Consider the following 25,620-nt stretch of genomic DNA (forward strand, 5'->3'; position numbering starts at 1 on the left):
AGAGTAAACGAATCAAGTGGCCACAAAGCGCCTTGTTAGCATGGGCGGAAATCCTGAGGGAGGACTTGTCTCCAATATTTTGGTTGGTGGGGACGATTTGTTCCCCCATAATACCAATATTTTTTAGAGTTTGGTGTTCAGACTTCCACGAATATTAAATGTCGAATTATGGAATTATATGAAAGAAATGTGTTCGCAGATCACCTTTCCCCTCTCTGTGAGAGGTCATGATTCCGCTTTGCAGATTGTTGTCTATTATTGTGACACAAACAGCCCGCGAATGCGCTTCATTCAATCGTTTTTTTACGCAAAAGGAGCGATAAAGCGTTCAAAGGAAGTTTATTGAATTCGCTTCGGTTTCAATCCACTTGGAACAGACGTGTTTTAGGTGTGCGGTTTTGATAAGTTTGTCACATTGCATTAGATAAATATTAAAAGATAAGTGCTTGACATAGGTTATAAAGTTGTTTTAGGTGTGGACCTTCCACATTGCATGTAATATAATAGATTTCACCACACTTAAATCCATTTAGTTTATTTCTTGTTTTGGCTCAGATTCCACCGAAAACATCTCGCAGTTCAAGAGAATCTCGCTTATTTTCAAAGGTTTGTTTATTTTGCCACGTAGACAATAAAAATTAGCAAACGTCACATGTAAACACATGCGAATTATGGATTGGAAAGTGGATGAGCCACTGAACCACTGTGTCAAATTCAAGAGTTTGCATTAAAATTGATTGTAGAAAACAGTCGAAACGTTTGCATGAAGTTCTCTAGCATTGCATGGGCTATCTTGTTTGTATTCAACAGTTTTTAAAATTAAAAACGTTTGTGGAACTTTATGAACTTATTTCAAGTGCAGAAAGGACAACAAAACAAAATCCACAGCGTACATACTTTGCACAACTCGACCCGCATGGCAAATTAAATTGAGTTTAAAATCAAACATTCACGTCGTTATTATCCACCGCATATTAAACAGCAACAACAGTTGCATTGTGAACTGGTTTGTCAAGATCAAAAGCATGTGTCCAGACATCTGACGTTGGTTCGTAAACTTCAACCGATGCGAGTGGATCACTGACACTCCTGAATACAACCAAAATGGTTTGTGTTTTGTTCAACATTTAAACAAATTCTTACTGCTTAAATGACAACAGTAAACCTGACCGGTATATTTTAGTTGATAGCATTCGAATGTAAAATTTACTTTTATTTAAGTTAGTCGCTTGTAAGTAGGTCCCATACTTGCATATATGTCACGAAACATCTTCAATTATGAGTTACAATTGTTATAGTGAAGTAATAATTACTGCTGTCACAATTGAAAGGTAAACCTCACCTCAATCCACCCACAACATAAATCCTCCCATCAATAACACAAGCAGAGTGAAGGTGACGAGGATTTAGGAGAGGAGAAACATATTTCCATTTGTTGACTCTAGGTTCGTATTTTTCAACTGTTTGCAGGAGATCACGACCACGATTCCAACCTCCTGTCAGATTTAAAGTAAAACTTTGTCCAGGGTTTTCTTAGCTTCTATTTTGTATTTAAGTGAAACATCAGATTATTCATGTAACTTAAATTACATCATATGTGAATTAAGTAATAATATTTACTTTTGCAAATAATAAAACACTGGAGATTTTTAGCAGGTTTTTGGTTTAAAATCAGCCAGAAGTTTGGATTAATTCAAAAATATCTAGCAATGATAAATAAAGTTCCACGAAAGCAACAAATAAACAAAAATGTTTCAGAAAATAAAAGTTACCTCACCACAGATAAGAATGCAGGATATAAAAACTGTTTTAAAACTACCAGTTTTAGTTAATATGTAGCTTCTGATAACTAACCAATTGCATAGATCTTCCCTTCAATTTGTACACATGCTGAACCACCTCTTGCTTCATTGAGAGAAGCGATTCTTGTGGAGGTTCCAACACGAATATCGTGGAATTCACATGATTGTAAGAGTTTTCCGCGATCATCCCTTCCGCCCACAAAGAACAAAACATCTGAAGAAATAAAATCGCTTGTGTTAATATTCATCATGACATCATACAACGACTGTGGCGTACTATTACGTAACAAGCAATGAAGTAAACCTCTGTGTTTCTTGAAATGAAAATAAGCAATCAGTTATATATCAAGGTTTAAAATTAAACTAAACAAGACGACGGTTGATATTCACGCAGTAAAACACTCGGTAAATCTTCAAATAATTATTTTACACAAAGAAGATTCTTTACTAAAGTTAACTTGTGTGGAACTAGCAAATGCTGGGTGTGTTACGTCACGTAATAACCGGTGACGTAAACGCAGAGGTCACAAGAAAAATTATTTTTATGCTTCACGTGGTATCACAGGTACTTTAGGAAACTTTGTAGGAAAACAAACAAGTTTTCGGTATTTTTTGTAGACTTTTAGAACAGCGTTACTTACATATGATTGCCATAGAATTTGTCTGTAAACTGACTGAATGTGTAAATTTACAACTTTTGCATTAGATGGTCGTTTTAAATATATTCTTACTTCCAATTGAACACATTCCATGTGCATATCTTCGTTGTGACATGTCAAAACCTTTCCTTGATCTCTCTTCGAGCACAGAATAAATGAAAGTTGTTGATAATGCATGGATTCCATAACCCCCCGAAAGGTAAATCTCGTCTACAGGAAGTGTAAGTTAATTACAAGGTTGCATAACAAAAAACTAAATGCCACCACATAGGCGCATCAGCTAAAACTCGTCATAAAAAATGGCGGCTTGCCTAATTGCTTAACAGTATGGGCGCCAAACAAAAGAAATAGCAAAGATTTTTATGCGATAATAGTTTGTCAACTTAAATTACGCGCTACCAGAGTCTAATCACCGATAATTCAACAAAAACATAATTTTGAACGTCTAGACAGGCCCAGACATAGGCAAAAGTTTAAATGTGACAATTAACAACAATGTAACGAAAAAGAATGCGGCACTTTTAACAACTGCTTCATTTCGACAAAACACAAAAACGCCGTCATATATTTTCTATATGTGACACTTCCCAAAACTCGAAACCTGGTGCCTATAGATAGTAATGGTTTACAATGCTTTGCAAATACTGCAGTTCCTCCACACATCATAAATTTTATTGACAAATTGCAAAAATGCGTTGGTATATCTTAGCAACTGACTTCCAACGACAGCCGATGCAGCATAAATTCGACCTTCAAACAAATCAGCAAATTTCGTCCAGCGTTCACCTTCCTCCAAATTCATCATCTCACAACTTTTTGTTGGACCTCTTCCACCCATTACATAAACTGTGTTTCCGACTTTGGCGGAAGTTGAGGCTGTTCTTGCCGAGTTAAGCTTCTACAAATAAAATCGTGAAACATTGCATGTATTTTACACCGTAAGTATTCAACCACCTTTATATGGTTAAGCAAGTCGGGATATTTATAATTTCAAGAGAGCACAGAGTTACAATTAATGTGATAAATCATGCCCTTATGCTTATAAATGTTTTGCTATGAGTTTCAATTTATCATTTAAGGATAGAAATTGTTTAACTATTGACCAATTGCAGTAAAACCCAGGTGATATTTTGTAACATGTTTTTTTTCTCTACTTGACCATAATTGAGTTAAGATTATGAGCATAGTTTTGCTTGTTAACTGTTAACATGCAAGTAATTATAACTATTCAACAACTACAGAAAAAAACCTACTGGCAAGTGTTGATGTTGTTTTGTGGAAAGATTCCATTTCACACAATCTCTTTCTGAACCCTTGCCACCAAGAACAAGAAATTCTGACAAATTTGAGTTTGAATGATTTAAGTTCAAATATCAATAACTAAATTGTTGGAAAGTAATTGTTTCATGCAACCTCAGACATTTAGAGCGAAGCACAATAAATTAATGAAGCGTGTGACAAGTTCAAATCAAGATACAAGACCTTTGATCGCCAAGTAAGGACATGCACAGTAGGGTGATTATGTCAACTAGTGATTGCATGAAACACTTCTCCAGGTCAAACTTTTGTTGTTATTCAACTGCTGTAATTTGCTGTCGCAGGCAAATAGACAATGTCGAACCGAGGGCCAGATTTCTCTACAGTTATTGAGTCTGATCAAAACAATTTAACTAATCTATGACAGTTTTTTCACAACAAGCTAAACATTTAAATTACATATCACTGTAACATCCCATACACATCACAACAGACCAAGAAGCAAGTTTCAAACTCTGACATGTTTCGAAGAAGTTTCTCTTTTTACTGTTTTAATGAGAAATCAAAGCATATAAGTCTAAAATAAGAACTTTTCCTAAAAGTAAGCAGGGTTTAACATGTTGACAACTCTGCATGCCCAAGCAGCAATTACACCATATGACAACTGTTGATATCTTTTCTTACCTGGTTACATCTTACCTGGTTGAGCTGGTTGTCGGTTGGATGAGTGAGCTACGGCTTGATCTCTCATCAGGTTTCTATCACTAGGTGGGGTATGGTGAGAGGCATCTCGAACAGATCTAAAATTTCCTGAAATTAAACAGAAATAAAATTTACTGCAAAAACACAAAATGAATCTACAAGCAAATCTATAATAATTGAATACTACATAGTTTTTTTTTTTTTAACACATCATGCAACATGGAAACATAATTCATAAAGCGTTTCATGAATGCTTGTGACCCCTAGCAATATTAAAACAGCACACTAGTATGCAGCAAGTTGGTTACAAATATATTCAACAACCTTTTTTAAGTGGTAATAATGTAGTTGCGAAAGTACTACCTCAAAAACTCACATCGAGTGTTCCATAGCGTTACACAATTCTGTTGGCCACCATTTATATGACGATTTGCATCAACACGTGTTTCAGAATGCTTGGCCACAATTAACCTTAATTTAGATAAAAAAACAGAAATTCCCAAAAAATTTTTAACCCCCTCCCTTTTAAAAAAATCTGGATACATGTGTGGCCGCAACGCAAACCGAAGGAATTTTAAAACAAACTTCCGCTTGATGGCAAGCCACGATGCTCTGGAACGTTTCTTTTACTAGAATGACTGGATGAAGTTTGTGGTGTAGCATCTCTTGTAGAACTTCTGTTTGCGTCTACATTAACATAAATGCAAAACTGTGAAAAGGCAACCAAACAACTAATAAAGGAATCAATAAAATAAGTTGGATTTATGTTTATTTTGCTTGCAAAGTTACGATGTATGTTCAATTTGTATTAGTTATAAATGGGGAACTATTTCATTAGATCCTCTGCTTACATTTGTTCCGATTACAAATGATCAACATAAAGTACTGGTTTGACATTAGTGCATATTGTTAAGTATTGGACAAAGTAATAATTAGACTAAAATGTTCAGTTAAAAAAACAGCTTGCCTTGATTTTCTTGTGATTCCTGTGCTGCAAGTTTAGGGTTTGTGAAATCACTTGAAAACAACCTGACTCCACCTGTAATGACAACAACCTAGTTTGTAAGTAAAGTGCAGCAGTCACAAAATTTGTAGCGGTGTTATATAAAAAAAACACCCAATATGTTTGTACATTATTCTGCTTAGTATAATTTGCTTGAACAGAAAATAGTGAATCGTGCATGTTTTAATCCTGTAAAATCCAAGCCTTGGTAGTTTGTAATGTATACAGCAAAACAAACATATTACATGAAACGCTTGCCTTGATTTAGTTGTGCCGCTGGGGCTTGTCTGGGTGTCTCAGCACTGGCATCAAGTGGTATATGTGTTTGCAACCTAACATCTAAACGTTATACCATATATACATTACAATAGTTCACTTTAACACAGTTTAACAAAACATTTATGGATGTGAAGTCGTTGAACCTTGATGTGATAAGTTGGCTGTGGATGTAACAGTTTGCAAATTGCCATCACTAGGTGGGGTTTGGGGAACTACTTCATTGGATCCTCCGCTTACATCTGTTTCAATTACAAATGATCAACATAAAGTACTGGTTTGACATTGAAGCATATTGTTAAATATTGGAAAAAGTAATATTTAGATCAAAATTCTCAGTTAAAAAAAACAGCTTGCCTTGATTTTCTTGTGATTCCTGTGCTTGCTGTCCCATCTCAATGTCACCACCAAGTGGAGAATTGGTTTGCGGTCTGACATCTATAAACCACGCAAAAATATGTAACATAAAACCAAGATATAGTTTCAAAATAATACCGATTTAACTTCTTACCCACTGCAAGTTTGGGGTTTGTGAAATCACTTGAAAACAACCTGACTCCACCTGTAATGACAACAACCTAGTTTGCAAGTAAAGTGCAGCAGCCACAAAATTTGTAGTGGTGTTATATAAAAAAAAACACCCAATATGACAGGCTGTCATTGACAGCACTACATAATATTGAGTTAAGTAATTAATTTGGTACAATTAAAAAAATGTATTAATTTATAATTTATGAAGTATCTAAAAGTGCCAAAAAGATAAATACTTGGACAAAAGTTTTCTTGTGAATAAAACAAAAAACACATAAAAGCTTTGACCAACGTGGAATTTGTGAAATTGTGTTAGAGATATTTTATTTGCCTCTGCTCTAAATTCTATACGCTGTTGTCTTAATTTCAGTCACATGTAAGGCAAGTTTCTTATTTAAACTCACAGCAGTTAACCAAGACATATGTGGGTATTTGTTTATACCTTGGACATTGGAAGGGGGATGCTGGTCGGGATTAGAACTGATGTTTTGAGGAGGAGTCTCACTCGCCATGACTACAACAAACATTTATAAAAAAAGAAACTACACAAAAAAGTGAAAAAAATAACCATGAGAACAGCATTTACCAACAAATTTTCTGTGTTCGGTTGAGAATTGATTCAATGGAACTGTTGGATTCTGTGGTGGATGTTGAATATTCATCCCTCCAACAGCATCTGCAACCTGTTGTGCAATGACTGCATGATCTTGCTTAGCCATTAGTTCCTGGAACTCATCTCGAATAGAGATCATATCTGGTCGATTGGATGGATCATGATCCCAACATCTCACCATTGCTCCTTCAATGCACTCAACTATTTCTCTGTTGCTCTCATTGCTTTCCTCTTTCAGCTCCTGGATTGCTTCACAGTTTGGGTGAAGGCCAAGTTCTAACTTTCTTTCAAACTCATGATCTGACAAGTAGGGGTCTTCACGAGTGAGTGTCATGTGTTGAATCATGCCACAACTGTATGTGTCCTGTTCTTTCTTCGGTCTAGCACCATGGCGGAGCTTTTCTGGAGCTGCATAGAACAGGGTAAATGCCTGCCTTTCTCTTCTTCCATCAATGGTTGTGGATCCTGTATAACTGGCAAGCTGGGCACTTCCAAAATCTGTAATCTTGCAAACTAACCAAGCTGTGAGAAGAATATTTTCTGGCTTTAAATCTCCATGAATCACTCGCTTGTTTAGCCCGCAAGTGTGAATGAATGCAACTCCAGACGCTATGTCCAAGTTCATTCGCAGAATTAAGCCAGGCCCCAAAACAATAGAATCATCGAGCAGTAAAACTTTTAAGTTTCCTCCTTCGCAAAACTCCATCAAGATTCCCATCGACCCTGACCACTTGGTGATGCCAAAGACAATGACAACATTTTTGTGTTGACATTCTTGCAACTTGTTGTACTCTTTGAGAATTCTAAATACAACATGACATCAGGCATAGTATATATTGCAATATTGGTTCTTGTAATGTCAAAAAGGTAATAAAAGTAGCTTGAATTCACATACTTTTTCTCAAGTGCTGATTGCTGTCTTTCACCACCGGTTACAGTAAAACATTTGGCTGCATGATGCCCAATAATTTCATGCCATGTATGTAAAACTGTACCAAAAGATCCACGTCCAATCTCAAACAAATGAACATTGCAGAGAATTTGGTTTGCGCTGTATATCCGCAACTGCACACACGAAATAACTGTGAATGTTTCAGTATTTTCATTGTTAGTTTTTCTTTCATTTTTCAAAGTTTTAATAGGTGAATAGTATGTAAGTTCTGGAGCACAAATCAACTAATATTATGTTATGAATTTCACTTACAACTTCCACTCCATCTGTTGTGGATTTGACAATTCTAATTTTAGACATTGTCTTGATGCAGAAATAACGTATTCACGACATTCATTTCAGTATAATTTAAGTCAACACTACCTTGAAATCCTGTAAATTGTAATAAAAGTAAAATCCCCAGTGAAAATCACCGCTACAAACACAACTTACCTTTTGAAACTAAAAGGGCCGCAAATGCAACTGTGGAGATTACATAGGTTGTAATAAAAAGAACTAAATCGGAGCACGCTGCCAGCAGTGCCAGGTACAGGTATTTGCTCAATTTTCGGTCGTTGCAAATCAACTGAGCAAACAACATGATAAATATAACAATGTTTACTTTACCAGAAGACTAAAAAGGTTTACTTTGTGCTACTTTTGCTGCCAGACAAACGATAATTTAAAGTGCATTCCTGTTCAAAAAGGTTTACTTTGTTTAAAATTATCTCTTAATTTTTTGCTGTTACTCAAAAAACCATCGTTAGCAATGTGACAGCGGTCTTTGACGAGATTCATTTCACAAAATTAATTACTTGTAAGAGTAAACCTGGCCTAGAACATTTTTTAAGTTTATTGAAGCAAGCGCAAAAACGAGAGAAGTGAAAATACTCCTAATTTTAATATAAAATTGTTTGTAAGCTACGCAAGGGGCTTCCCCCAAGAGCTTGCACATAATATTCAGTCCTCAAACAACTAACAGGGGAAAATGATTTTGTGTATCTCTAAAATATGTGTAGGTAAGCAATTTGAAAGCAGTGTTTTTATCAATAGTCCATCGTTCTTTGGACTGCTGCAAGGGATGTAAAAAGGTTGCAATATATGTGGGCTTGTAGAGCGCGTCGTGGGTCAATGTACAAGCTGCTAAAAGCCAAGCCAGGGTCGCAAATCATGGGTGCCTTACCAAAAGAACGGATTACCCCTGAAAACCCCCCATTCACCAACGCGGGGGTTAATTACATGGTTTTTTCTGGTAAAGGTGGGTATTAGCCAAGTAAAACGTTATTGTTGTGTTTTCACTTGTATGTGCACGAGGGTTGTACATATAGAGGTCGCTCATTCGCTTGACACTTAGTACATCAACGCTTTTCCAGTCCAAGAGATTCGCCTCCTGGCGTGTTCAGAGACAATGACACTAACTTTGTCGGGGCATAACGTGAGCTCAGCAAAGGCATTTCCAATTGGAATCAAACTCACTTACAAAATCATCTGAGCTAGCAAAGAACCAACTAGCACTTTTACCCCCGCTTGCAAGTCACCAGGTTGGAATATGGAAGCGTGTCATTCGTTCCATACACCGCGTCCTTCAAGCGATTGCGGGCAACAATCCGTTGTTCGTCGAGTCTTTGTCTACATTTCTTGCAGAAGTTAAACGAATCCTGAATAACCAACCGATCGCCGCTGTTCGAGACGATGTTCGGGACCTACGCGCTCTCACTCCCAACATGTTGTTACTTGGTAAGATGGACTGTTCGCTCCCCCCAGACGAATTTGCGACAGCCGACGGATTCCGGAGATCATGGCAGTCCAGTGGTTGGCCGATATGTTTTGGAAGAGATGGCCACGCTTACAACGTTGCAACTGCGCCACAAATGAGGCTGAAAAGCCGCGAACTTTGGAGTTGGCCACATGGTTTTGTTTGTAGATCAGATGAACTCCAGGGGGCTTGTCCGAAGGGCCTTGATGAGGAGTTACCTGACAGTGAAGGAGCTGTTAGACGTGTGACGTACGCACTGCATTAACTGTTTACACGCGTGATGTGCGCAAGCTGTGCCTACTCGAGACCGCTTGATAATTGTGTATAAACCTGTCTTTCGTTCTTGTCCATTGTTGTGTTGAATTACTTTGTTCCCAAGTTCGTTATTTAGGGCTGGTTAGTTTCGGGCAATAGTGTAAAGAAATCATTATTTCCCGCCATCACAGTCGTTTCAATATGGACGTATTGTGACGTAACAAGCACCTTATGTTCACCTCGTATCTGCTGGTATTATGTTTGTATGTTGAGGCCGCAGATCAGTATGTGATAACAATATTCTATTGGAATAAGGTGCGGTCCGAAACCTTTTAAAATCACGTTAGGATACAATTTTAAAACTGTTGTATGGATGATCGGGATTGTAAATAAAGGTGCTATTGTAAATAACTCAAATTGTCTCAGAGATATTTAACAGTGCCTCGATAGCGTGAGATGAGCCTCTTGGATTGTAAAACCTGCTTCTACCTCGTTCTGTAAAGCAACCAGAACTCGGATAATTTCCCGAGTAATTATTGTATTGAAAACTGTTACCAGCTTCATTGAAACGGTATATTATGACTCTGCAATACGAACGTTAATTCTACCAGGTTCAGAGAGACTTGCAGATAATATCAGAATAGCAGTATAACAGTAATACGATAGAATAGAATCATGCCCAATGCAAAGGAGCCGAGGCAAAGGCCCAATTAAAAGGCGCACATGACTATTTATACTTGGACTATCGGAAGCTTATTGGTTGGTTTAGTCACGTGCCGTTGTAAATCACTTGGGTTAATATAATACAAGAACATAGGTGTGATGTGACCTAAGCATAGGAGAACATTTTATGTGGTAAACAGGATGTTGAATGAATCACTTTACTCGAGAATATTCGATGGCTAAATCATTTGGGTTACATTTTGAGGTTATGTTAACACTTGGGTCGGAAGCGAAATATTCAATGCATATGGTAAGGGGCTTGCAAATGCTTGTGCAAAGCTGCAAACGAAATGGATTATGCAATACTTGTGCAATGCTGCACACAAAACATTACGCAATACAAGTACTGGTTTCTCTGGCTATGTTACACTATTAAACTTTGTGGCCTAATCTTCCCAAGCCTCCCTTTTTTTGTTTAAAGAAGTTCAGTCGTTGTGTTTATTTTTAAGTAGGCCTAATTTAGCGAAACAAAACAGTTTGTTAACAAAACCTTCGACCTTGACTTGTTGCGCAGACAACTACAGACGTCAACGCTATGTGGCGCAGTTGAGTTATCGATGACGTAATAACTCGACAATACGAAAAAATATTCGAAACCGTCACGCAAGTCTGACTTAAAAGTGCAAACTTCAGTGAGACTTAAGAAACCTTTCATAATACGGCCCTAAGTCTGCTTGCGTGTTCTTGCTGTAGACTACTGAATTTGTAGTCCGTGAGCAGATATATTTATTAATTGAATCGCACGTTGCATGATCAGGTGGCGTAAATTTAAGTTGTTCCAAGCGCGTTAGTGACTGAGCAAGTAACTTCTACCGCGTGCCAGTTGCTTAGTTAAGTGACCGAGACTAGTTGGGTGGCAGAGTGAATGTCAGAGTAAAGCATTATCGGGTATTTAACAAGTTACAATGAAAACAGGTCTGTCGTCGAGCCGGATGCCAGAAGACTGAGAGTTCTGCAGGAAAGCCTAACACCGTCTGCAGTCTTCGGTCCGGAATTTTTGTACGTTTATTTCAAAAAGTGCAGATGGGACAACAAAACAAAATCCACAGCGTACATACTTTGTACAACTCGACCCGAATGGCAAATTAAATTGAGTTTAAAATCAAACATTCGCGTCGTTATTTTCCACCGCATCTTAAACAGCAACAACAGTTGCATTATGAACTGGTTTGTCAAGATCAAAAGCATGTGTCCAGACATCTGAGGTTGGATCGTAAACTTCAACCGATGCGAATGGATCATTGAAATTCCTGAATACAACCAAAATGGTCTGTGTTTTGTTCAACATTTAAACAAATTCTTACTGACAACAGTAAACATGACCGGCCTATTTTAGTTACAAGCATTCGGATGTAAAATTTACTTTTATTTAAGTTAGTCGCTTGCAAGCAAGTCACATACTTGTGGAAGATACTTTTACACCAGGTCACAAAGTTTTTTCCAAACTTGACCACATATAAGCCTAGTAAACATGACCGGCCTATTTCAGTTACAAGCATTCGGATGTAAAATTTACTTTTATTTAAGTTAGTCGCTTGCAAGCAAGTCACATACTTGTGGAAGATACTTTTACACCAGGTCACAAAGTTTTTTCCAAACTTGACCACATATAAGCCTATGTGACATAGAAATCTGCGCGAATGTTAACGCTACGATTTCGTGTAGTATTTCACCTCAAATTTATAAACAAAAATAACAGGCTGTGGCCCGGTTCACGCCTAATCATTAAAATTCGCACAGATTTCTGTTTTACACATGCTTATATGTGGATCAAGTTTGGGAAAAACTTTGTGACCTGGTGTAGTAGTATTTTCCCATACTTGTATATATGTCACGAAACATCTTCAATTATGAGTAACAATTGCTATAGTGACGTAATAATTACTGCTGCCACAATTGAAAGTAAACCTCACCTCAATCCACCCACAACATAAATCCTCCCATCAATAACACAAGCAGAGTGGCGGTATCGAGTATTTAGGAGAGGAGAAACATATTTCCATTTGTTGACTCTAGGTTCGTATTCTTCAACTGTTTGCAGGAAGTCACGACCACGACCCCAACCTCCTGTCAGATTTAAATTAAAACTTTGTCCAAGGTTTTCTTAGCTTCTATTTTGTATTTAAGTGAAACATCAGATCATTCATGTAACTTCAATTACATCATATGTGAATTAAGTAATAATATTTACTGTTGCAAATAAAACACTGGAGATGTTTAGCAGGTTTTTGGTTTTGAATAAACCAGAAATTTGGATTAATTCAAAAATATTTAGCAATGATCAACAAATAAACAAAAATGTTTCAGAAAATAAAAGTTACCTCGCTGCTGACAAGAATGCAGGATATAAAAACTGTTTTCTACCAGTTTTGGTTAAAATGTCGCTTCTAATAACTAACCAATTGCAAAGATCTTCCCTTCAATTTCTTCACATGCTAAACCCCATCTTGCTTCATTGAGAGAAGCGATTCTTGTGGAGGTTCCAACACGAATATCGTGGAATTCACATGATTGTAAGTGTTGTTCGCCCTCAAATCCACCCACAGAATACAAAACATCTAAAGAAATTTTCGAAATAACTTGTGTTAATATTCATTATGACATCATAAAACGACTGTGCCGTACTATTACGTAACAAGCAATGAAGTAAATCCCTGTGTTTCTTAACATGACAGCGTTACTTCCATATTAGTGTCATAGAATTTGTCTGTAAACTGACTGAATGTGTAAATTTACAACTTTTGCATTAGATGGTTTCATTTATTAGGCAGTGTGTGTTGGGGTCGTTTCAAATCTATTCTTACTTCCAATTGAACACATTCCATGTCCACATCTTCGTTGTAACATGTCTAAACCTTGCCTCGAGCTGTTTTCGAGTACAGAATAAATGAAAGTTGTTGATAATGTTCCATGCAATCCATAACCACCCGTAAGGTAAATCTCGTCTACAACAAGTGTAAGTTAATTACAAGGTTGCATAACAATAAACTTGATAGGCGTATCCGCTGAAACTTAGGTTTTCACAAAATACGAACGCTCGTGTTATATCGAATCGTCACAAAAAATGATGGCTTGCTCAATTGCGTAACAGTTTGGAACACTCGAATGCGAGTTTTTGCTGTAACACTTGCATCGTAGTGTTGTTAATATTACTGAACATGGGCTGGTGTTTAACGCACTTGCCAAACAAATGAAATAGCAAAGACTTTTATGCGATACTAATTCGTTTATTTAAACTCCGCGCTACCAGAGTCTAATCACCGTTAATTCAACAAAAACACAATTTGAACGCCCAGACATACCCATTATAAATACTACAGTTCCTCCATACACCATAAATTTTGTTGTTAAATTGCAAAAATTCGTAGGTAAATCTTAGCAACTGACCTCCAACAACAGCCGATGCAGCAAAACTTCGACCTTCAAACAAACCAGCAAATTTCCTCCAGCGTTTACAATTCTCCAAATTCATCATCTCACAACTTTTTGTTGGACCTCTTCCACCCATTACATAAACTGTGTTTCCAACTTTGGCGGAAGTTGAGTCTGTTCTTGCTGAGTTAAGCTTCTACAAATGAAATTGTGAAACCTTGCATGTATTTTACACCGTAAGTATTCAACCACCTTTATATGGTTAAGCAAGTCTGGATTTATAATTTCAAGAGAGTACAGAGTAACAATTAATATAATGAGTCATGCCCTTATGCTTATAAATGTTTTGCTATGAGGAATTTTTATACCAAGTTACTTTGTGTGCATTTAAGGATAGAAATAGTTTAACTATTAACCAATTGCAGTTAAAACAGGTGTTTATATATTTTGTGATGCTTTTTTCTTAACCCTGCCATAATTGAGTTATAACCATTCAACAACTACGGAAATACAACCTACTGGCAAGTGTTGATGTTGTTTTGTGGAAAGATTCCATTTCACACAATCTCTTTCTGAGCCCACGCCACCAAGAACAAGAAATTCTGACAAATATGAGTTTGAATGATTAAGTTTTAATGTCAATAACTAAATTGTTAGAAAGTAATTATTCCATGGCACCTCAGACATTAAGAGAGAAACACAATAAATAACTGAAGAGTGTGACAATTCCAAATCTAGATATTAGCTTTGATCACCAAGTAAGGACATGCGCAGTAGTGTGATTATGTCAACTAGCAATTGCATGAAACGCTTCTCCATGTCAAACTTATATTTTTTATATGTGACTACTATTTTTTTTTAACTGCAGTAATTTGCTGTCACAGGGAAATAGACAACTTTAAACCGAGGGCCAGATTCCTCCACAGTTATTGAGTCTGATTAAAACAATTCAACTAATTCATAACCAACCACTATTTCATAACAAGCTGGACATTTAAATTACACATCGTGACATCACTGTAACATCCCCTACACATCACAACAGACCAAGAAGAAAGTCTCAAACTCTGACATTTTTTTCTTTTTTTTTCTGTTTTTATGAGAAAACTAAGCATCCAAATCTAAAATAAGCACTTTTCTTAAGTAAGCAGGGGTTAACAAGTCGACAACTCTGCATGTCAAAGCAGCAATTAAACCATATCACAACAACTCATATATTTTCTGATCTCACCTGGTTGAGCTGGTTGTCGGTTGGATGAGTGAGCTGCGGCTTGATCTATCAACAGATTTCTGTCACTAGGTGGGGTATGGCGAGATGCTTTTGAAACAAATCTAAAGTTTCCTGAAATAAAACAGAAATAAAATTTACTGCGAAAAAACAAAATGACTCCATAAGCAAATCTATAACAAATGATAATTGAAAACTAAATGTATTTTGTTTTTAACACATCACGCAACATGGAAAAGCGTTTAAGAATGCTTGTGACCACCTAGCAATATTTAAACAGTGCACTAATCTTCCACAGGTTGGTTACAAATATATTCAACAACTTTCAGAAAGCACTACTCAAAAACTCGCATCGAGTGTTCCATAGCATTACGCATTTCCATTAGCCACCATTTATATGACGATTTGCGCTAAAATGGGTGTATGTATTTCGCAATGAACGGTCACAATTAACCTTAATTTGGAGAAAAATGGAGAATTCCCAAACATTTTTCAATCTCCCCTTTCAAAAAAAACCTGAAAATTTAGCAAATTCCCTCCACACAGTTTGTCGTGTAGCATCACTTGTAGAACTTCTGTTTGCATCTAAATTAACATAAATGCAAAAAAGTGAAAAGACAATTAGAAAACTAATAAAAGAATCGATAAAATACGTTGATTTTATGTTTACTTAGCTTGCAAAGTTACGGTGTATGTTCAATTTGAATTAGATATAAATACACAATAGAAATATTATAAAAACTACAGGCACGGACAGTTTACTCGAATTTTGTTTGTGCATTACTCTGCTTTGTGCATTTTGCTTGAATTACAGTATACAATGAATTGTGCATATTTCAATCCTGTAAAACACTTGCCTTGATTTAGTTGTGCCATTTGAGCTTGTCTGGGTGTCTCAGCATTGCCATCAAGTGGTGAATGTGTTTGTGACCTATCATCTAAACGGTATATACCATACAAACATTACAATAAGTTGAAATAGGTTCACTTGATCAACACAGTTCAACAAAACATTTATAGATACAAAGTCATTGAACCTTGATGTGATGAGTTGGCTGCGGATGTAACAGTTTGCAAATTTCCATCACTAGGTGGGGTTTGGGGAACTTCTTTATTAGATTCTCTGCTTACATCTGTTCAGATTACAAATGATCAACATAAAGTACTGGTTTGACATTAGTGCATATTATTAAATATTGGACAAAGTAATAATTAGACTAAAATGTTCAGTTAAAAAAACATCTTGCCTTGATTTTCTTGTGATTCCTCTACTTGCTCTGCCATCTCAATGTCACCACCAAGTGGTGAATCGGTTTGCGGTCTGACATCTAAAAACCATACAAAAATTTGTAACATTAAACCAAAGTATAGTTTCAAAATAATATCAGTTTAACTTCTTACCCAATGCAAGTTTAGGGTTCGTGAAATCTCTTGAAAATAACCTGACTCCACCTGTAATGACAACAACCTAGTTTGTAAGTAAAGTGCAGCAACCACAAAATTCATGGTAATATTACATAAAAACACCCAATATGACATCACTATGTAGTAATGAGTTAAGTAATTAATTTGGCAAAATTAAAAAAATGTAGTAATTCATAATTTATGAAGTATCTAAAAGTGCAAAAAAGGCAAACACAAATACATATCACTGTAACATCCCATACACATCACAACAGACCAAGAAGCAAGTTTGAAATTTTTTGAGGAAGTTTCTCTATTTACTGTTTTGATGAGAAAACTAAGCATCCAAGTCTAAAATAAACACTTTCCTTAAAAGCAGGGCTTAACAAGTAACAAATTTGCATGCCAAAGTTGATATATTTTCTGATCTCACCTGGTTGTCGGTTGGATGAGTGAGCTATGGATTGATCTCCAACCAGGTTTCTGTCACTAGGTGGGGTATGGTGAGAGGCATCTCGAACACTTCTGAAATTTACTGGAAACAAACAGATTTAAAATTTACTGCAATAAAACAAAATGAATCCATAAGCAAATCTATGATAAATAATAATTGAAAACTGAATGGTTTGTCTTTTTAATTGGGGCAACAGCTAAACGTTGTACATACAAAATGGAAATACAATTCATAATGCCCTTTCCTGGAAGCTTGTGACAACCTAGCAACAATAAAACAGTGCACCATTTTGGAACTTTTTGGTTTATAGGATGTGTTGATAATGCTGCACTGCAGTTACATTTGTTTATACAACCAAGGAATTTTAAAACTAACTTCCGCTTGGTGGCAAGTCACGATGCTCTGGAAGGTTTCTTTCACTGGATGAAGTTTGTGGTGTAACATCACTTGTAGAACTTCTGTTTGCATCTAAATTAACATAAATGCAAAATTTTGAAAACACAATCAAAAAAATAATAAAAGAATCAACAAAATAAGTTGATTATATCATTGTTTTGCTTGCAAGGTTACTATGTATGTTCAATTTGTATTAAATATCAATACACAGTAGAAATGTTATCAAAAACTACAGATATCAACGTGTGTTTGACATTTCAATTACATGTTAATATCCCCAAAACATTTGGTAAAAAGTCAGCATCAGTATGAGTTTGACCATTGTGCACTCCACTGGGTTTGTTTCTGTTGATTGGTACTTAGTTTGGTACCCAACGGATCGACGACTGACCGAAAAGTGCTACAAAGTGGAAATCTGTGTTCCTGCTAGTCTACCAGCTAGCCCTAGGTGCCACAGTCACCAGATGACTGATGGGACCTTACAGGTCGAAACAGTGTGTACATGTGTCGGCAGTATGAGTGTATTTTTGTAACACAGAAACTAACAACGGTATTAGCAGGCGAATTTAAACTATGATGTCGTTGTGTGTTAGTTTTTGTTCAAGTTGGTTTTACATCATGCTAGGAGGTTGCATATTATTGTCACAGTTTAGTAAGTTGTATGTTGTTTGCGCATTATTCTGCTTGCTTGAATTAATTTGCTTGAATTAGAGAAAACAGTGAATCGTGCATTTTTCAATCCTGTCAAATTCAAGACTTGGTAGTTTGTAATGTATACAGCAAAACATACATATTACATGAAGCGCTTGCCTTGATTTAGTTGTGCCGCTTGGGCTTGTCTGGGTGTCTCATCATTGCCATCAGGTGGTGAATGTGTTTGCGACCTATCATCTTAACGTTACCATATAAACATTACAATAAAAGTTCAAACAAGTTCACTTGATCAACCCAGTTTAACAAAACATTTATAGATGCAAAGTCATTGAACCTTGATGTGATAGGTTGGCCGCGGATGTTACAGTTCGGAAATTGCCATCACTAGGTGGGGTTTGGGGAACTATTTCATTGGATCCTTCGCTTACATCTGTTCTGATCACAAATGATCAACATAAAGTACTGGTTTGACATTAGTGCATGTTATTAAGTATTGGACAAAGTAATAATCAAACTAAAAGTATACAATAAAAAAATAGTTTGCCTTGATTTTCTTGTGATTCCTGTGCTTGCTGTCCCATCTCAATGTCACCACCAAGTGGTGAATCGGTTTGTGGTGTGACATCTATAAACCACACAAAAATAGGTAACATAAAAATCAAAATATAGTTTCAAAATAATATCAGTTTAACTTCTTACCCACTGCAAGTTTGGGGTTTGTGAAATCGCTTGAAAACAACCTGACTCCACCTGTAATGACAACAACCTAGTTTGTAAGTAAAGTGCAGCAGTAACAAAATTTGTAGTGGTGTTATATAAAATACACCCAATATGACATCACTATGTAGTAATGTATGTATTAATTTATAATTTATGAAGTATCTAAAAGTGCAAATACTTTAAACAAGTTTTTTTGTGAATAAAACAAAAATCACCTAGAAGCTTTGACCAAGTGGAAATCGTGAAAATATGTAAGAGATATTTTATTTGCCTCTGCACTTAATTCTTCAAGCTGTTGTCTTAATTTTTGTCACATGTAAGTCCTTTATTTAAACTGACAGCAGTTAACCAAGACATATGTGGGTATTTGTTTATACCTTGGACATTGGAAGGGGGATGCTGGTCGGGATTAGAACTGATGTTTTGAGGAGGAGTCTCACTCGCCATGACTACAACAAACATTTATAATAAAAAAGGAACTAAAAAAAGTGTTAGAAAGAAAAAATTAACCGTAAGAACAGCATTTACCAACAAATTTTCTCTGTTCGGTTGAGAATTGATTCAATGGAACTGTTTGATTCTGTGGTGGATGTTGAATATTCATCCTTCCAACAGCATCTGCAACCTGTTGTGCAATGACTGCATGATCTTGCTTAGCCATTAGTTCCTGGAACTCATCTCGAATAGAGATCATATCTGGTCGATTGGATGGATCATGATCCCAACATCTCACCATTGCTCCTTCAATGCACTCAACTATTTCTCTGTTACTCTCATTGCTTTCCTCTTTCAGCTCCTGGATTGCTTCACAGTTTGGGTGAAGGCCAAGTTCTAACTTTCTTTCAAACTCATGATCTGACAAGTAGGGGTCTTCACGAGTGAGAGTCATGTGTTGAATCATGCCACAACTGTATGTGTCCTGTTCTTTCTTCGGTCTAGCACCATGGCGAAGCTTCTCTGGAGCTGCATAGAACAGGGTTAATGCCTGCCTTTCTCTTCTTCCATCAATGGTTGTGAACCCTGTATAACTGGCAAGCTGGGCACTTCCAAAATCTGTAATCTTGCAAACTAACCAAGCTGTGAGAAGAACATTTTCTGGCTTTAAATCTCCATGAATCACTCGCTTGTTTAGCCCGCAATTGTGAATGAATGCAACTCCAGACGCTATGTCCAAGTTCATTCGCAGAATTAAGCCAGGCCCTAAAACAATACAATCATCGAGCAGTAAAACTTTCAAGTTTCCTCCTTCGCAAAACTCCATCAGGATTCCCATCGCCCCTGACCACTTGGTGATGCCAAAGACAATGACAACATTTTTGTGTTGACATTCTTGCAACTTGTTGTACTCTTTGAGAATTCTAAATATGACACATGACATCAGGTATGGTATATATTGGTTCTTGTAATGTCAAAAAGGTAATAAAAGTAACTTGAATTCACATACTTTTTCTCAAGTGCTGACTGCTGTCTTTCACCACCAGTTACAGTAAAACATTTGGCTGCATGTTTCCCAATAATTGTATGCCATGTATGTAAAACTGTACCAAAAGATCCACGTCCAATCTCAAACAAATGAACATTGCAGAGAATTTGGTTTGCGCTGTATATCCGCAACTGCACACATGAAATAACTGTGAATGTTTCAGTATTTTCATTGTTTGCTTTACCATCATATATTTTAAGTGAATGATATGTAAGTTTAAAACACATTTATACATGCTGCTTAATATGAATAAACACTTACAACTTTCACTTCATCCGTTGTGGACTTGACAATTTTAATTTCAGACATTGTCTTGATGCAGAAATAACGAATTCACCACATTCATTTCAGTATAGTTCAAGTAAACACTACATTGAAATCCTGTAAATTGAAAGATTGTTGAGATATTAGGTGTGTAAAGTATTTGCCTTCAGGTACAGCCACATACACGCTTTCCTCGAGTAATTTATTGTAATGACCTCTCCGGCATACAGAGTGCTTATAAAGCGGTCGTTACGCTTCAACGAACACACGTGGTAATTGCAACACAAACACAATATATAACAATCCTCCCAACAAACAAATCCTAATTCTCACATCCATATCTGGTTGGCGGATGTCGAGTTCTCGTAGGATAACGAGCATGAGTGTCGTTCGAAAGGTTGGAACGGTTATCAAAAACAAAATCGTCGAAACACGGCGAATTACATTGTACAATATCACGAACGTTATTTCCCGACATGTCAATTAACTGATTAATGTGACGCTTCCAAATAAATTTACAATTTACACGTACAAGATAGGTCAGTGGCCCGAGAACTTTTTCAATGACGCCAACTGCCCAACGCTTACTACGAGCGCGATAATCTAGGGTTGCCACTTTTTGACCAACTGCAAATGTTCGTGGCCGTTGCCCGTGGTGTTTGTCGATGTGCTTTTCTACACATTTCTCGACCCTTCCCTCTCCCGCGGGTTGAACAAGATCCAGGCGGGTTCTCAGATTGCGCTTGATGAACAGCTTGGCAGGGGACTCTCCTAACAATGCATGAGGAGCATTGCGGTAGGACAGCAAAAATCTTGACAGTTTGCTTTTGATGCTCCCGGTTTCGTTTGACATCGACTGTAAACCTCTCTTTACGGTTTGTACAAATCTCTCCGCTTGGCCGTTTGTGGCTGGTGAGTATGGAGCAGTCTTCATATGACGAATACCGTTCATCTTCAGGAACGTCTGGAACTCCTGTGAAATGAATTGAGGACCATTGTCAGAAACAATCTTTTCCGGAATACCGTTCCTCGAGAAAACGTTGCGAAGTTCGTCTATAGTTGCAGCCGCCGTGGTGGAATGCATTGGGATTACCTCCGGCCACTTAGAATAGGCATCCACGATCACCAAGAGCATGTGGTTTTCCACAGGACCTGCAAAGTCTATATGTATGCGTTGCCATGATTTAACACAAGTTTGCCAGGGGTGGTATTTTACTACAGGTGGTACGTTCCTATTTTGTAAGCACCCCGAACAGTTCTTGGACAATTCTTCAATATGTTTATCAAGGTTGGGCCACCAGACGTAATTTCGTGCGATTTGTTTCATTTTCACCACACCCAGGTGTCCGTTGTGTAATTCCTGCAAAATAGAGGACCTTAGATTTTCTGGAATAACCACTCTGGGTCCCCAAACCAAACATCCGTAAAATGTGGATAACTCATTTCTTCGATAATAATATGGCATATTGGCACTTTCCGGCACCCAATTGCCCGATGTCACGCAAGCAAACATCCGTGACAAAATTTTATCTGAACGTGTGTGTTTGGCAATATCCTCGGCCGTTACAGGCAAAAAGTCACTCTGCTTAAAATAAAAATTGCTTGCAGCATCGCACGAGGTTTCAGTGGAACCTTGCGGTAATCTAGACAAACAATCAGCGTTGCCATGTTGAGTTGTACTGCGGTATTCGATGGAATAATTGTGGCCGGATAATATAATGGCATAACGTTGCAAACGTTGTGCCGACATAACAGGAATGCTTCTTTTTGGATGAAATATAGAAGTGAGAGGCTCGTGGTCAGTCACTAGCGTAAAATGTCGACCAAACAAGTAAATGTGAAACTTTTGCACAGCCCACACAATTGCTAAAGCTTCTTTATCAATTTGCGAATAGTTTTTCTCGGACTTAGACAGAGATCTCGAGATGTACGCAATTGGTCGCTCAATGCCTTCCGGCATTACATGTGACATAACTGCACCAATGCCGTATGGCGATGCATCACATGCTAACTTAATTGGCAAATTTACGTCATAATGCGTAAGAACCTTATCAGAAGCCATCAGTTTACGAGCTTTATCAAATGACTGAATGCATTCCAAGGACCAGTTCCATCTACGACCTTTCTCTAAAAGTTCACATAACGGATGCAACAAAGATGACAGATTGGGCAAAAATCGATGATAATAATTAACTAGGCCAAGGAACGAACGAAGCTGGGACACATTCTGTGGGGTCGGACAATTTGTGACCGCCTCAATTTTATCTTGTGATTTATGCAATCCCTCTTTATCTACAACATGGCCACAAAATTCAATTTGATTCTTGAAAAACTCACACTTGTTCGGATTGACTTTTAACCCATAAGACGACAATCGCTGGAGAACATTTCGCAGATTTTCTGTATGTTCTAGATCTGTTGCTCCAGTTATTATCATATCATCCAATAAACATTGTACTCCTTTTAACCCTTGCAACACTTGATCCATAGCCTTTTGCCATAATGCCGGGGCTGAAGCTACCCCAAAAACTAGGCGGTTGTAACGAAAGAGTCCTTTGTGCGTATTAATGGTAAGCAAATGTTTACATTCGTCTTCCATTGTCATTTGCAAATACGCATTTTTTAAATCCAGTTTTGTAAAACGATTTCCTCCAGCTAACGTGGCAAAAATATCAGTTACTTTAGGCAAGGGATATTGCTCTATGTTTAAGACTGGATTTAAAGTTACTTTAAAATCTCCGCACAATCTTACGGAGCCATCCTTTTTCAACACGGGTACGACAGGGGTTGCCCACTCACTGTAAGGAACGGACTCCAATATCCCTTCAGATGTCAGCCTCTCTAATTCAGCTTCAACTTTTTGCTTTATGGAGTATGGAAGTGATCTGGCCTTACAGAAAACAGGTTTTGCGTTAGATTTAAGATATAATTTTCCTTTTATTTCTTTTAATGTTCCTAATTTGTCATCAAACACCTCTGGAAACTCTGTGACCAGCGGACAGTTTGTTACATTAAACTTCAAACAACTAAAAACTTCATGACTTCCAGATTTACAAAAGGCACGCAGCCACTCACGACCAAATAAAGTCGGACCATTTATTTCCACAACATAAAGGTTCAAGTATAAACGGGTAGATCGGTATTCCACCGTAACTCGCAGAAACCCCAGAGGAATGATTCTCTCATTTGAATAAGTTTTTAAAACAATGCTTGTTGGTTGAAGTGTGGAGCCTTTAAACAAATTTTTGTAATCAGCTTCGGACATAATAGACAGTGCAGACCCAGTATCTAGTTCCATTATAACAGGTTTTCCGTTAATTAGGGGTCGAAGCACTATATTATCATTTTCTGTAACACCAATGGAATTTAAACAACATTTTACTGGCACCTGTTGATCTTCGGAAGCAATGTAGTTTAAATTTCGCTTGCTTCGATTCCGACAAGTCGATGCAATATGACCAATTCTTCCACACTTGTAACACGTGGCACTTTTGAAAAAGCAATTGAATTCTTCATGACCAGAGCGACCACATCTGCCACACGCTCTTCGGTTTCTTAGATTTTCATTTCTACTTAACTTGTTAATGGACATGTCATTATTTCTCATTATTTTTGTATCAGCATCGGCTTTTTCCAAAGTGTTAGCTATTAGCACGGCTTGGGAAAAGTTCAAATTACTTTCAATTAACAATCGCCGCTGTGTGGTCTCCGAAAGTATACCACAAACAAATCTTTGAGTTAATGCATCGTCCAAAAAATCACCGTACTGACAATTTTCACTTAACTTTCTGATAACAGCAACATACTGATTTACAGATTCTCCAGGAATTTGATCACGCTTTCCAAATTTAAAACGTTCAGAAATTTTGAGGGTCGTAGGGCAAAAATGTTCTGTTAAAATTTTCACAATTTCCTTGTACGTTTTTGAGTAAGTTTTGGAGGGGGCAACCAAATCTTTCAAAAGACTGTATGTCTTAGCACCAACAAAATTCAAAAGCGCCGGTACCTTTTTGTCATTAGGAATGTCATTAATTTTGAAGAACTGTTCAATTCTTTCCACGTACGTTGGCCATGTTTCCGTTTCAGCACAAAATTACCAACACTTCCCAAGTGAGACGATCCCATCCTCGTCGCCAGTGTAAAGTATTTGCCTTCAGGTACAGCCACATACACGCTTTCCTCGAGTAATTTATTGTAATGACCTCTCCGGCATACAGAGTGCTTATAAAGCGGTCGTTACGCTTCAACGAACACACGTGGTAATTGCAACACAAACACAATATATAACAAGGTGTAGTGCTAAAAGTACACTAGACCCAAAACTCAAGTGAAAATCACTGCTACAAACACAATTCCCTTTTTAAACTAAAATGGACACAAAGGTGTTCGAGGGCGACTGTGGAGATTACTTCCCTATTTACCTTTAGTTTGTGGCGTGGCCGCAGGAACTGCTGTGAAGTTGGAGACAATGATCATTCAGGCATTGTACTATGACGTACACAATGTGTTGTTTTGTTCTGATTCCATCACGGCGTTGCACCAATTCGTCACGCCGTTTTCAGACCTTTGTTGCGAATCGACTCACTGTAATTCACGAGCACTCGGTACCACCGCAGTGGCGACATGTGGGAAGTAAGGACAACCCCGCCTACATAACTTCGCGCGGGTTGATGCCCAGCGAATTTGAAAAGGCCAGAAAGTGGTTTAGGTGACCACAATGTCCTTGAAAATGTCCGAAAATTTGGCCAGACTAGCCGCATGTCCTTACTGTGCTGGATGTAGATCTCGAATTAAAAACCCATACTGTTTGTGCTGCGTATGTTACTGTTAACCAAATGACTTTACAGAGCCTGTTGCATATTGTAGCAACACGCATGTTTCTGTAGGAATGTGTATTGTTTGTTTGTTTGAACTGCGTGTTCAACTGCGATATGCGTTTCCCTGACTCCGGACTCCTCTTCGTAACTAACCAAACTTGTGTTAGTTTGTTTTATTCACCAAGACGAAAGATATATGTTCAGAAATACAACTCAGCCCCAGAGTAGAATATACAGACGTTGATTCTACGCTAAAGGCGTACCAAAATGTAGAATGGAATGTTGAAACTACACTAGGCAGAAGCCCAGCGCAGAGTAGC

At 37.4% G+C, this 25,620-nt stretch overlaps 2 protein-coding genes and 1 pseudogene across 5 annotated transcripts; all 3 read right to left on the reverse strand.

Moving 5' to 3' along the window:
- Positions 1 to 602: 602 nt before the first annotated feature.
- On the reverse strand, positions 603 to 8,515 carry LOC145894167 (uncharacterized). Of its 4 annotated transcripts, XM_082982646.1 has the most exons (19): positions 8,423 to 8,515; positions 8,228 to 8,360; positions 8,048 to 8,167; positions 7,739 to 7,908; positions 6,817 to 7,646; positions 6,673 to 6,744; positions 6,211 to 6,261; positions 6,057 to 6,137; positions 5,846 to 5,941; positions 5,682 to 5,762; positions 5,388 to 5,459; positions 5,006 to 5,107; positions 4,418 to 4,528; positions 3,715 to 3,797; positions 3,179 to 3,359; positions 2,534 to 2,671; positions 1,855 to 2,016; positions 1,343 to 1,496; positions 603 to 1,089 (listed from the first exon to the last, which is right to left on the reverse strand). In XM_082982646.1, exons 3-19 carry the CDS (start codon positions 8,093 to 8,095, stop codon positions 975 to 977), a joined length of 2,547 nt encoding a protein of 848 aa, XP_082838772.1. In that variant the 5' UTR covers positions 8,096 to 8,167; positions 8,228 to 8,360; positions 8,423 to 8,515; the 3' UTR covers positions 603 to 974. The 4 variants fall into 4 exon arrangements, with proteins under 4 accessions (XP_082838772.1, XP_082838775.1, XP_082838774.1 ...); XM_082982649.1 differs by having other exon boundaries at positions 3,248 to 3,359; positions 8,228 to 8,492; XM_082982648.1 differs by having other exon boundaries at positions 3,212 to 3,359; positions 8,228 to 8,492.
- Positions 8,516 to 11,495: 2,980 nt separating this feature from the next.
- On the reverse strand, positions 11,496 to 20,602 carry LOC145894164 (uncharacterized). The gene is made up of 22 exons (XM_082982641.1): positions 20,481 to 20,602; positions 20,181 to 20,350; positions 19,265 to 20,094; positions 19,114 to 19,185; positions 18,716 to 18,766; positions 18,561 to 18,641; positions 18,351 to 18,446; positions 18,173 to 18,253; positions 17,342 to 17,434; positions 16,946 to 17,047; positions 16,510 to 16,560; positions 16,356 to 16,436; positions 16,146 to 16,241; positions 15,966 to 16,046; positions 15,625 to 15,693; positions 15,112 to 15,222; positions 14,400 to 14,482; positions 13,896 to 14,076; positions 13,313 to 13,453; positions 12,908 to 13,066; positions 12,422 to 12,575; positions 11,496 to 11,758 (listed from the first exon to the last, which is right to left on the reverse strand). Exons 1-22 carry the CDS (start codon positions 20,526 to 20,528, stop codon positions 11,644 to 11,646), a joined length of 2,946 nt encoding a protein of 981 aa, XP_082838767.1. The 5' UTR covers positions 20,529 to 20,602; the 3' UTR covers positions 11,496 to 11,643.
- A 3,079-nt stretch (positions 20,603 to 23,681) lies between these two features.
- Positions 23,682 to 24,756, reverse strand: LOC145895306 (uncharacterized; annotated as a pseudogene).
- Between the last annotated feature and the right edge of the window lie 864 nt (positions 24,757 to 25,620).

This window comes from Ascidia mentula, chromosome 3 (assembly GCF_947561715.1).
Source record: "Ascidia mentula chromosome 3, kaAscMent1.1, whole genome shotgun sequence".
NCBI lineage: Eukaryota > Metazoa > Chordata > Ascidiacea > Phlebobranchia > Ascidiidae > Ascidia > Ascidia mentula.

Coding starts and splice junctions, on each gene's coding strand:
- LOC145894164 (XM_082982641.1), bottom strand. CDS start 20,528: ATGTCTGAAATTAAAATTGTCAAGTCCACAACGGATGAAGTGAAAGTT. Junction 18,767..19,113: donor TCCCCCTTCCAATGTCCAAG/GTATAAACAAAT, acceptor TTGTCATTACAG/GTGGAGTCAGGTTGTTTTCA. Junction 16,437..16,509: donor GAACCCTAAACTTGCATTGG/GTAAGAAGTTAA, acceptor TATGGTTTTTAG/ATGTCAGACCGCAAACCGAT.
- LOC145894167 (XM_082982646.1), bottom strand. CDS start 8,095: ATGTCTAAAATTAGAATTGTCAAATCCACAACAGATGGAGTGGAAGTT. Junction 5,460..5,681: donor AGCGGCACAACTAAATCAAG/GCAAGCGTTTCA, acceptor TTGTCATTACAG/GTGGAGTCAGGTTGTTTTCA. Junction 2,672..3,178: donor TGCATCGGCTGTCGTTGGAA/GTCAGTTGCTAA, acceptor CACTTCCTGTAG/ACGAGATTTACCTTTCGGGG.